The sequence below is a fragment of the Anguilla rostrata genome, chromosome 9 (genome assembly GCF_018555375.3).
Source record: "Anguilla rostrata isolate EN2019 chromosome 9, ASM1855537v3, whole genome shotgun sequence".
Taxonomy (NCBI): Eukaryota; Metazoa; Chordata; class Actinopteri; order Anguilliformes; family Anguillidae; genus Anguilla; species Anguilla rostrata.
The window spans coordinates 41,365,551-41,378,550 of NC_057941.1; the positions used below are offsets into that span (position 1 = coordinate 41,365,551).

General features: G+C 39.7%; 1 protein-coding gene across 3 annotated transcripts; it reads left to right on the plus strand.

Annotated features, from left to right (window-relative positions):
- Positions 1-5,762: 5,762 nt before the first annotated feature.
- On the plus strand, positions 5,763-12,411 carry ftr83 (finTRIM family, member 83). Of its 3 annotated transcripts, none has more exons than XM_064352177.1 (8): positions 5,763-6,411; positions 7,020-7,115; positions 7,301-7,534; positions 7,708-7,867; positions 8,079-8,135; positions 8,900-8,965; positions 9,544-9,629; positions 11,161-11,299. In XM_064352177.1, the coding sequence occupies exons 1-7, from the start codon at positions 5,839-5,841 to the stop codon at positions 9,597-9,599; spliced, it is 1,242 nt and encodes a 413-aa protein (XP_064208247.1). In that variant the 5' UTR covers positions 5,763-5,838; the 3' UTR covers positions 9,600-9,629; positions 11,161-11,299. The 3 variants fall into 3 exon arrangements, with proteins under 3 accessions (XP_064208247.1, XP_064208248.1, XP_064208246.1); XM_064352178.1 differs by having other exon boundaries at positions 9,544-9,633; positions 11,161-11,298; XM_064352176.1 differs by lacking the exon at positions 9,544-9,629 and having other exon boundaries at positions 5,764-6,411; positions 11,161-12,411.
- The last annotated feature ends 589 nt before the right edge of the window (positions 12,412-13,000 follow it).

A 13,000-nucleotide genomic window follows, 5' to 3' on the forward strand; every position in this document is an offset into this window, starting at 1 on the left:
TAGGTGTTTTCAGTCGTGGAAATTTGAAAAATATAGAAATAAGATTTGGAATAAGTCTAACTGAGCCATCTGTGTTTTTCTGTGTTAAAAATTTAACCACATCTACTGTATAGTTATGTATGTTAAGTCACGGTTCTTAAAGTTGCATGCTGTGTTCCCACAACAGGCATTTTCATCATCAAGCCATTCAAATTTCAATTCTGTGTTATTTTGTGTTTGTGGATCTTGTAATCATGCCTGTATGATATATTAAGATCTAAATTCTAAATTTCTAAAGGAAATTGTAGAGGTTTTTATTGTAAATACTTGCCATGGGTGACAACATACGGAGCAATGTTGTGAAAACAAGAACTTGATCCAGAACATGTTAGTTTTGCTACCTTTTGCAACCCAAAACAAACACAAGTACTGGTAGATGTTTGAGGTGCACTAAAGATCATTTGACTTCAGCAGTCTTCAGTGGAGACATGGGATGTATATTTAAGCTGTCACCTGTTTAACTAGTTTTGTGGCCTTCAAGACACTGAATGAGAGTACCTATTTAAAAAATGCTAATTAGTTGTTACACCTCAACCAAAGAAAACTATCTATCAATGAGAAGTATGGATAAACATACTCATCACCTGTGTTGCAATTTTCAGTTATTAAAGGAGGACTAATACATTCTTCAAATATTTCTGGGTATTGAAAATGGCATGCCATATTGTGCAAGAAGAAAATACAGAAGTGGTGACAGTTAATGATGACATATTTCACAACCACATTCACACATTTATTGCTTCATCAGTTTCACCTGTTGAGACTCCTCCCTTAATTTACATAATAAGGAATAAACCACATTCTAATTCTAGTGGTGACTTTAGTGATCTCAAAGTTGCCACTTTTGGATGAATATCAAAAATTCCAACTGATGGTTTCACTGTTTTATATTTTTCTTTCAAACATATTCTTTCCAGGATCGTGTGCTGAGACTTTGTGCGTTTTCTTTCATTTAAAAAGTCTTTGCTGGTTGTGCAAGATCTTGTGGTTCCTCCTTCATTGCATTTCTGACATCACTCCATAGACAGTTTCACCTCACTCCTTATTAGGAAAGTGAGTTTCTGATAAGCGAGTTCTTTTTTTTCCCCCCTCATTCTTGTTTTCGGTGTTGACCAGAAACCAGAAAAGGCTCTTTGTGTAACCTGCTCACAGTCTTTGCTACTGATTAACTACTTCTGAGAGAAGTAAAATTCAGTTGAAGGACAGAGTTCATTTGCTGTCAAATGAATATGCTCTAGTTTTATGTGAGAAATTGGTCCAATTGAGGATTTAATGACCACTTTAAGTTCATCAAAATCTATCAAACTAATTTATGCATGTAGTCTCTTGTACTTGATTAAAAAAAGAAAATCTGTGTTTCATATTTATCAATGTATTAGTGTTTTATTATTTAATGAAAGAGTATAAACCTCACTGCTCATTGGAGCATAAAACAGTCATAGTTAAAAATGAATAGCTAGGTATTGTTGGCGTAATGGTTTCGAATCCAGCCTCTTCAGTAATTTCCTTTGATCAGGCAGGTGGAAAGTCTCATGTTTCAGGGTAGGTAGTCAAGGCTATGGGTCAGACCTTCATTTTGCGGACTGAACTTTAAATATGCTGGGACATTAGCCTTGGTGAAGGGTGGCCCGCCTGTTGGAAGAATGTAAAAATCGACATTAGCGAAAAAGTCAGGATCCTTTTTGTAGTGGTGACTGGTCCACGCATGGAGGCGAGGTATTTACAAGTGTTTCCTCAGAACAATGGCTACCTTTGTGAGCACTGGCAGATACACAGAGCAAACAGGAGGGACCTGGAAGAGTGCCACATTAAATCACACTGGCTGCACAAAAGCCATCATAAAAGTACAGGCAAATGCAGAATTGATTGAACATGACTATAAAGACATTTAATATCTTTGAAAAAAAACCCAAATAAACCAGTGTTTCCTAAAGAAAATAAGCAAGGCATTTGTAGTTCATTCTTTTGTACTTCGTATTGTACTGACACCATATCCACATGTTTTTATTTCCTTTTGTTTGTCGGCATAGTAGGGCTGGCATTTTTGTTCCTGGATTAAACATTTCACAAAGCAAACAGGGTCTATGTCAGTTTCTGTTTGCGTAATTTAAAACTCAGTGTTGGGAAGAGTGGTTAGCTACCAGAAGGAAAGAAAGTCTTAAGGTAAACACTCTGGGGAAAAAAATTAGAAGCATAACTTTTACTTGAACACACACAAAACTTGAAAATGCATGTGTCCTTTTGTAGACTTGAAGGCAGCACACATGAATAAAATCTAGATCTGGTTTCAGTTAGCACTAAATCTGAGAAGCTGTCTGACAACTTCTGGCCAAGAGACCTACTTTATCAGAACAACCTGATGTTGAGACTATTTATAAACTTTCACACCAGTGCAGACTGAAATGAACTCCTGCAGTGAAACTGAGGCCGTTCACACTGCTTTCCTGGGATTCGGTTTGGGCTTAAAAGAGCAGCAAGGTCTCATAGTATTGGCCACCATTGTTCTAACTCTGACCTTCAAGAAAGCCCCACCAGTAATGAGTTTCCTTTTGGACACATCCACTCTGCCTCTCCTCATTGAAGGTGACTGAATACAGCTCACCCTCTCATATTACTGTAATAGACAATGCCATACTGTATGTGCTATGTATAAAATGGCTGTAATTCATAGACAGAATACCCAACATGCATGTAAAAACCCTTAAATTAAACAGTCTGCACTTTAACCTTGTATTAGTGTTGAGTGATTAGTTTTTTTTGTTGTTGTTGTTGTTTGGTTTGATTTCGAAATCACAGTTTTTTATTTTGATTTTTCAATTTAGTTTGTTTTATGTAGCATGAAATAACATTAACTTTAAAAAAGAGTTTTAAAACTTTCAATCTATTTTCAAAGGTTCAAATGTTGTGAATGCATATTACAGTAAATCATTACATCACTTCAGTCTTTAAAAATATATATGAATTTCAGGTGTGTATATTTCATTTATTCATTTGTTAACTTTATAATTCATGTTGCTTATCATACACTGTTGGCTCTGGAAGTAAAGAACTTTTCTCTTTGACAGGCGGCCAGGCAACCAGCCATCGCTGTTGAATGTTACCGACCCACAGTTTTCAGTGTTCCTTGTAAGCAAGTGAACTAGTAACGTTGACAGAATCATGACCAATTTCGAGGCAGATATAACATTCTGTTGAGTAAAAGCGACCAGTTTGTTAGTTTGTGTTGTTCGGTACAGTGTTACAGTCGCATACCTCCTTAGCCCAGCTCCAGTTTCGTTCATATGGTCTGAGTAGACCAATGAGTTCTGGGTTTTGTGTTTCCGAACTGTCACATGACTTGCGTGTCTACAGGCCCAATGGATTACGGTCATATAGAAATGAGATGTCTTCTGTACGAACTGTGTTGAGTAGACGCCTTTTTAAAAAATACTACTTTAAACTACTAAAATACTACTAAACTAACTCACCGAGCTTGGAGAATACCGTTTATCCGAATTATGGCAATTCAAATAATAGAACCGTCGTTGATGAAAGGAGTACAGCCAAAACAACAAAAATAGTGTCGCTGTCCAAATACAGATAGACAGACAGACAGACAGACAGATAGTACTTTTGTGTATTACAGTTCAAACAAGGTTAATGGATAATAATATGAAAAGGAGAGAAAAAAGACACTAAACATCGAACCATTCAGCTTGACAAGTTAGAGCTACTTATTTTACTGCAGTTTAATCTCCAGCAATAAAAGAACAAAGCTCCCTGTTACATTGTCAGGTACTTCAAAGGAAACAAATTGTCAGCACAATACATTTGTCTTAACTGGAAAAGTAATTTAGTGTAGCCCTACAAGACAGTTGTTAATGTTGAACTGATTTAACATGTCTTTCTCTGGTCTGATGTATGCATCTATAAAATGTACTTTAGCATGAAACCTCAGAGAGTGAATTACGTGTCTGAAGTTTCCTCACTTATGGATTTCGACTAAGTTTAACACTGGCTGCCTGTTTGACTTGAGGAGCCACGTTGACACAGTGGAACTTTTTGAGAAACCTCTTGACCCAGTGCTATCTCATGAATCTGGCTTGGCCACATTCTATTTGTAATCCTTGTGACAATGAGTATGATAAGAGAAGGGGAAAATGTATTGTCATAATATGCATGTTCACCTGTCATATACACTGTGGTAAAGCAAAACAAAGGCACAAAAATGTATGTCCTATAACTGCAGATACAAACAGAGAAAAAATTTGCATTATAGCTGCATTATAGGAGTCTTCACATTTCTGTAATGCGTAAAAAAGAAACATGAAGAATTGACATTAGGCAAAACAAAACTGCAAATTAAACAGGAAGTTGGTAACTAACCACTCCAAACAACAAGCTTCAGCACTCATTCCAATTTATAACCTCTGGTCACCAGTGACAAAGACTCCTGCAGCTCAGTGGAGTTTCTTCAGCTGCGCCTAGGAAGTTAATCTGAAAAATGTTTCTTCAGCAAATGAAAATGTAGCCTGCGGTCTCAACCGCTCCATAGCAGTTATCAAGCACCCTAAATTCAAAGCAACTCTTTCAGCATGATAAATTAGAATTTTGAAACGGGGTCTGACCAGACCGCATGAATCTGTGGGCGAATGCTCTGAATCACAGATGAGAGAAGCTGAAGACGGGTGAGTAAGGACTACAGGAATGCCAGAAAGGGATTGGGAGACCCCACCAAATCTGCAGACCCCCACCTACCTCATCAATCTCCCGGCTCCTGTTGCGGGGAGGTCGGAAAGCTTTGATGTTTACAGTCTCGGAGTAAATCCATCACAGACACTCCCCCGGTTTGCCGTGACATTCCGAGATCTGGGGCAGGTGGGAGCTGCCCGTGCCTTGGCTAAATGTCCTGCCGCAGAACTTCTCTAAAACAAAAGTCATCATGAGAAAGAAAGTCTCTTGCATTAGGCCTCCTTCGCATGTGACTGCACCACTGCTTCAGAATTGGCAAAATTATACTGGTAAAACAAACAGCTGTAGACACTGGCTATGTTTATGTCAGTTCACTCTCAAAGATCTTTGCTGTTTGACCATTCTCAACTTTGCACCCATGATTAATGAATATAGATACTGCAATGCCCCTTCCTGTAAACTTCGGAAAATCGGAAAAGGCACCAAAAAAATTCTTGTGACTGGATTTGAATTTTTAAGCTTCCAAAATGTAAATAATTAAATTCTACATAAAAGGAAGATAAAGTATTTGAGATTGGACAAATAACCAAGGAATTTCCATGAAATACGGTGCACATCACAAGCATTGTGGTTCTTTCCAAGCACTTGATAAAACTGATATGTAAATCTTGTTGAAGTGACTTCAGAGTTGCTTACCCTAATGATGTCACCTTGCTGTAGTTACTTTTAAATCCAAACCACTCCGCAACCACCACAAGTTGTAGTAAAACAAACATATTGGACCATGTGAAGTGTTTGCAGTGGAAGATGCTGCTGCCATTTTGTGTTTTAATGGCTAGAATCAGGGTTCACATTTTAAGTTCTGTGTCACAGCAAGTCAGTATCCTCAGATCACACATTTCACACTCATTCCTCCCTCTCTCAATTTTTACAGATCCCTGTGATTGATGCCAGCTTGTTCCTCATCCTCAGCCCCGCCCCCTTTTTTTCTAGTTTCTGCTCAACCAGTTCAACCTCCAACAACCCTCCCTATGTACTCCATATAACATGCAGCCCTGTCACCGTGATTCAGTTTCTGCCTGATCTGACAGACCGATAAGTCTCTTTCCTGAGGAACTGAACAAGAGTATGACCACAGAAGACGACTGCTACCTGTGCAAGGAGGACCTGAGGGACCCCGTGTCTATTCCCTGTGGACACTCCTTCTGCTCTATTTGTCTCAAAACATATTGGGACCACGCTGACCACATCGGGACCTACAATTGCCCTCAGTGCAGGGTCACCTACAACAGGAGACCGTCCCCTCGCCGGATGCAGAGCTCCAGGCATTCGGGGGCTCCCCGGAGCTCCGAGTCTTTCCCGCCGCCGCCTCCGTCCCCCGACTACAACTATGCCGGACCCAGGGACGTGGGCTGCGACATCTGCATCGGCAGGAAGCACAAGGCAGTCAAGTCCTGCCTGATGTGCCTGGCGTCGTACTGCGACAAGCACCTGAAGCCCCACTTCGAGTCGTCCACCTTCAAGCGCCACAAGCTGGTGGACGAGATCGGGCACCTGGACCGGCAGATCTGCCCGCAGCACCAGAAGGGCCTGGAGCTGTACTGCCGCACCGATCAGATGTGCATCTGCGTCCTCTGCACGGTGAAGGAGCACAAGGGCCACGACATGGTTTCCGCTGAGACGGAGAGGGCAGAGAAACAGGTAAGGCGGCTTTCGTTATGCCTGACCCGTTTCAGGGCGTGGTGGGTTCTGTGTGTACTAATCTGATCACTATAGGAACTTTACACTGTATAAAAGACAAAGTTTGGAAGACGTCAAATATATTTTTCAAATATATAATATAAATAGCAACAACAACAACAATAATATAATTATGATCATATTATTATAATAATATAATTATTATATTATATTATAATATTATTGTTACTACTCATAGGTTATTTGTCAAGCTAAGACAAAGAAATGACATACGCTTTGACATTGCGTAACCACAGGTAGGTAATTATATATTTGTTCTTTTTTTTTCAAACGTCAGTTAGTTCCACCCAGTAAATAGTAAGGTTGCTATGGAATGAGTTCAGACCAGGGTGTGCAAGGGGTGTGGCAATGCAACACTGCAATGCATCACTAACCGGCCCTCTGTTCTGGCTCTGCTGCATGGTTTGAAAAAAAAAGCAGCGCTGTCCTTCCTGACTTTTCATTGACTGAAAGCAGAAAAATGTGGTTCTGCTCCAGAGAACCTGTGGGAGGGTGCTTCATGAAGCCACTGAGGTACTGGTCAAAATAACACTCTTTCTTCTCCTCAGAATCTTCTGGGTGCCACGCAAGCAGAAATCCAGCAGAAGATCCATGAGAGATTGAAGCAGATGGAGGAACTGAAACAGGCAGTGGATTCTCTGAAGGTACGCATGGCTGCTCTAGAATCAAAAGGGCAGGCTCACTTGAGGATGACCTCTTTTATTTTGGTATATCACAGAGAGGGAAAAGGTCAGGTCTTTTGAGACGTTATGGAGTTAGCACAGGACAAGCGTAGAGCAACAGCATGTATGATAGGTCCTCATCCTCAGTCTTACGTTCCCCTGACCAGAGCTCCGCCCAGAGGGCCATGCAGGAGAGCGAGAAGCTGTTTGCAGAAATGCTGCGAGCCATCGAGAGGATGCAGGCCGAGATGACCAAGCTCATTTCCACCAACAAGAAGTCGGCCCTCAACACAGCCGAGGGCCACATGGAGCGGCTGACCCACGAGATCGCCGACCTGAAGAAGCGGGACGCCGAGCTGACGCAGCTCTCCCGCACCGAGGACCACATCCACTTCATCCAGGTGATGCAGGCAGTGCCGCGAGACGTGTGTTAGAGCAGGGCAGCGCGCTTCCGCAAACTAGGCAGCAGGCGCCGAGTGCACGGGAAAAAAAAATCTGAACTGAACGAAGGTTCCTCACTTTCTGACCGATTGAATTTCGGACTGAATTTCTCCCTCTTTCTGTTTCACTGCAGAGCTTCCACATGCTCATTGCCCAGACCGAAGCGGAGGAGCTGCCCACCGTGTCGGTGAACCCGTACTTCTCCTTTGGGTCAGTGACCAAGACTGTGTCTGAGATGAAGGAACATCTAAATGAGTACAGCAACGAAGAGCTGGTGAAGGTGGCAAAAACAGGTGGGTAAAATAAGGAGTCATTGCCCATTGACTTTTAACTTGGGGCTACATGGCTACAAGATCACACCTGCTTCAAACATATTTTTAAACGGCCCGGATTTCATAAGCTATAGGGGTCAAGATCTCGGCTAGTTATCTACCGTTTTTACTGCGCTTCAGGGTATTTCAGTAAATTCTCTATTTTTTAATTCTGCCACCTTTCTCTTTTCAGTCAATAAGATGCCATTTTGCCAGCTGGATGAACGCAACAGAAGACAGACAATGAAATGTGAGTCGATCACAATAATGACATCTCATGGACCTCCCTTTCACACACAAATGATTGGACTCATCTGTTGATGCAACATGCAAGCATCTTTTTGACTGCCCACGTTTATACGATAAAACAGTGATTCTGTGATAAACTACAAAATTTTATTTTTTGATCATGTCAGATTTTCATTACAACAATATGGAATTCATAGGGTGACACACCCAGTAGTGACCTGATCGCATAAGCTACTGTTTCATGCTATTCAAAGGAAAGTAAACATTTTATTGAGCTGCCTTTATTTGAACAGCGTGAGCTTGGTGGATTGCACAATTATGTTTATTGGAAGTTAGCCGGAAAACCGGTACTTTGCCCAAGCCCTCAGACTGTTTTCTCTGTTTACACTTCCTGATTAAGGTACAGCTCATGCAGGAGGTTACAGTTTGAAATCAATACTTACACACTGAGTTTGAGAATCATGTTCATAAAAAGCAACCGTTGTAAATTCTTTACAGTTCCCTCTTATGACTTCAATGTGTAATCCGTAAAGTTACACATTAACCATTTGATACAACGAACAGCCCCCAGGCAATGCTGTGGGGCAAGTGGAAAAGCAAGCTTGGTTTCACATCATTTTTCTACGGGGTCTGCCCCTGTCTGTGAAATGATAATTCATCTGAAAGATCAAAAAATAACCAAAAAGAAAGATAAAGATTTATGGATTTTGTAGATTTATGTCTGCAGAAACACTCCTCGCTTATATCTCTATTCTGTCTCCTCAGCCAATGAAGTCGGGCTCTACAAGTCTCCCAGCCACGAGCCGCGAACAAGAGATGAGTTCTTACAATGTAAGTGCATTTTTCTTATGTACTTTAAACAGGCTTGTGAAATACATTAATGACAATGAGGATGAATTTACCCAATTAGGTTAATTACATTTTATTTTATTTACAGCAGTAGCAGTATTCAACATACTTATTTGTACTCTAGCACAGGCATGGAGGATTGCTTTAGGTTATACAGTAATGTTATGAGTTTATGATAACACAAGAATAATCTTTGAAGACTTTCGCTCCTCCTGGCAGTTGTACATACAAATCTTAAAAATGTGGAAACAATCAAGCAAGAATTTGGAACAGGTTCAACAATACCCAAAGATTATCTCAAGGTTGCCGGATGCCTCTTTTGCATTCTTGATTGTTACAATTTCAAAAAAGACACAAAAGATACAAAAATTATCTGCAGCAGGACTGATTGGAGACAATGTCAAAATGGAAACCAGGGTATACTTACCATGCAAAAAATAATAATAAAAAAATCCAAAAACAAACTAAAAGTTAAGGATCCACAGTCAAGGCAAACTTAAATGGAAAACAGGTTAACTCCCATTTATGGATAAGTTATTTTGGCATTTCTGCCATTCCAGATCAACGCTCTCGTCCGTCTGGCAGAGACGTCAAGCAAGTATACCATGAGTTCTGACCTTCTGAGGTGCAGAAGCATAGCCACCAGGCAGGTGACTTCTTCTGTGTTTTCTATTTGCATCCCGTTGTAGACCCAGATAGTTACATTTTTAACATCTAGAAAACTGTTGCATGAAAGGTTGCAAGGTGGCATCAGGCTGTTTGTTTGGTCATGAAAAACCCCAACCATGTTTCAGAAATAACCAATGCGAATGTTCAGGCATGCTATGAGTGGTCTTTGTTCAGTTACTGTAAAGTGGGTATTACTTGGTAGTTTCCACATTTGACCAAATTATATTCTTCGTGGATTAACAGAATCCACAATGAAATACAATTCATGCATATTAGTTTCTTGTGAACACACAAACGATGTAAAAGTAATCATGGGAGGTTCTGCAGCATTTCTGGAATATTCTGAGTAGATCTGGGCCAAATACATGAGCATTTAAGTATTTATATTTGAAAATGCTATTTTCTTTTCATTCAAATATTTGCAAATAAAACGCTCCAAAACCACTACATATTTACTTCTACTTAAAGTTTTTATAATGCTACATGCTGTCTCTCTTGGGACTATACTTTGCCCCTCTATGGAGAAACTGCACTTCAATCTTTGAACTTGTGCTTGCATTGTAAGCTTTGGAAATCGAATATTCTGTTGAAATGCATTTAGAGCATTTACAAATACTTCTTTAAAATACTATTTCAATCTTTAAATATTTTTCTTCAAATACTATGCCCTATAAGGACCCATATCAGACCTGGGTGAAATACTTATTTGTTTTGAATTCAAATACTCAATTACACCAAGTAAGATCAATAGAGCACAGAAAAGTATTTCAGTCCAAAACAAATACGTATCTGACCCAGGTCTGACCCATATACATTTATTTTAATTTTATGTAACAACATTTTCATATTATTTTTGTATATAGTACATAGAGTTTTCTATTCATGCATGACACAACAGAGTAAAATTAAGCCTATGAATATTATTTTGGCACTTGATCCAGAGGAGGTGTCTTTTAAGATCCAAAATCAAGATCTTGACTGAAAATACTAGTTTTCAAATATTCGTGTTTAAAAAGTATTTGAAGAACTTGTAAATATATTTGAGTTGTTCTGAATTATTTTAATACATTATCTGAATACATTAATGTGTTTGTATTTATGTATCTGTATTTATGTATTAAATAACACAGAACAAAGACTTGTTTCCAAGAGTATTTAAATGCAATTCAAATACATGAAATATGCATTTGACCCAGGTCTGGTTATGAGTTTGCAGGGAAAGTGTATTATGTGCTCTTCAGTGTTCATAATAAGACAATAAGGAAGTGACAAGATAATAAGTAAAAGAAAAGACTTAGAAAATTAGTTATGAGTACATAAATCTTTATAAGCTCAGAATCTGAGATAGACATGAACTGTATAAATGAATAATTAACCCACACAGTGTATAATGGGATTTAACTTAAGGGGTAACATAGTCAAATGCAGAAATTGCCTTTTGCTTCTCCATAGTAATGTGCTTTTAATAATATTTTCAGCCTTTGACTAATTTTTCTCCCTTTGATCAGATGCCTGCCAGCTCACACTAGACCCAAGCACAGCGTACAGGCAGCTGTACTTGTCGAGAGGGAACAGGAAGGCCGCCTTGAAGAGAGATGCCCAGTCTTACAGCGATAACGCGCACCGGTTCGACTCCCTGCCCCAGGTCCTCTGCAAAGAGGCCTTGTCCAGGGGCGCTTATTACTGGGAGGTTGAGTGGAGCGGGGAGGGGGCAGCCTTAGGGGTCACCTACAAGGGAATCAAGAGGACCGGATACGGGGACGGAGCCCGCATCGGATACAACCGCAAATCCTGGAGCCTCTTCTGCTCCGACTCCAGCTACTCCGCCCGCCACAACAAGGACCAGACCGAGATAAACGCCCCCTACTCGTCCCGCATCGGGGTCTTCCTGGACTACGACGCCGGCACCCTGTCCTTTTACAGCGTCACTGACACCATGTCCCTCATCCACAAGTTCCAGACCACCTTTAATGAGACCCTCTATCCTGGCTTCTGGGTGTGGTATGAATCTGCCATCACCATAAACCAGTTGTAAACAGGTTTTCTGTGTAATATGCTGTATAAACAGCTCATGCCTCCTGCATGAGCTGTACCAAAACAACAACTTTCCCACTAACATATTAAGAATACTTTAAAGACTTTATTTTCACCAGTTAACTCTAATAAATTGCATATTAAATAATTAAAGTGTGTCGTTTTTATAAGCAAACCTAAAGCCAAAATATGGGTAGTACTGTGAATCTTTTAAATAAACAACATGAATTAACTGTATAGCTTTGGCTTACAACATGTAACAGTCCATTGGGTGGCCACATTTGGTCCTGGAGAGCTGTAGGGTATGTTGGTTTTTGTTACTCAGCACATAGTTGGTCAATAAAATCAGTTGATTACACACTTAAACTCACCTCACCTGGTTTTTTTTAGGTCTAAAGTGGTTGCTGATTTTAAGGTTAAACAAAAACAAGCATACCCTGTAGGTCTCTATGGTTAACATTGGCCACCCCAGCCATAGTGTGTACAATAATCTGCTTGCTACTGTGTCTCTATATAGAACAAAATGGGTTATAGCCCACCAACCTGAAACTTGTTAGAGAAAAGCAATGTATTTTTTAAATAATGATATGCATGTATCACAATGGGTTTTTATTACACTGTATTTTATCATACAGATATACAGAGAATTATATGGACATTATATATACCTAATTGTATAAAATCACATTTAAAGCCTTTTGTCAAATAAAGTTTTTCGTTTTTTATTTTGTTGTTGTTTTGCATAATTAAGTTTTATCCAGTGAGATTGTTGTTGCACTGCTGAATATAATAAAATGTAAAATGAAATTCTATTTTATTGATATAATTAACGGTAAGAGTGACCTCTATTGGTCAAATGGATTATGGCCCGATGATTGCAGTCGACTACTGTTTATGAGTCAACTACACTGGCTAGTGTGGCTACACCTCACCAAAAGACGTAGTACGCGAACTCAAAGAGCAGTCTTAAAAATGTCATATGACTATTTTTAAGTCTACGTATGAGAGATGTCATGCAGTTGCTGCGCGTGCACGACATTCTATAAAGTGAATGAACTAGTAGTGCTAGGTCCTTAAAGCTGCAATCTTTCTCAGTTTTCACATTTCGGTCCTAGTCTCACATCAATTGTATAAATCAACATCTTCCTGGGCGCATCAAGGTATGCAGTATAGCTTTAGGTGCATATTCTGCGAACGTGTATTGTAGCACAAATGCAGATATTTGTTAAAACTGTGTAATAAAGAAGGAAATAAACATGGTCTTGTAAAGTCCAGTTGAAACATACCAACGCAGGCTGTAGTGTGCTGCAACGA

What these genes read in the sequence shown, in the direction of transcription:
- ftr83 (XM_064352176.1), top strand. Translation starts at nt 5,839, where the DNA reads ATGACCACAGAAGACGACTGCTACCTGTGCAAGGAGGACCTGAGGGAC. An exon ending in ACCACATCCACTTCATCCAG is followed by an intron (nt 7,535 to 7,707) that starts GTGATGCAGGCA and finishes GTTTCACTGCAG; the next exon opens with AGCTTCCACATGCTCATTGC. An exon ending in CAGAAGACAGACAATGAAAT is followed by an intron (nt 8,136 to 8,899) that starts GTGAGTCGATCA and finishes CTGTCTCCTCAG; the next exon opens with CCAATGAAGTCGGGCTCTAC.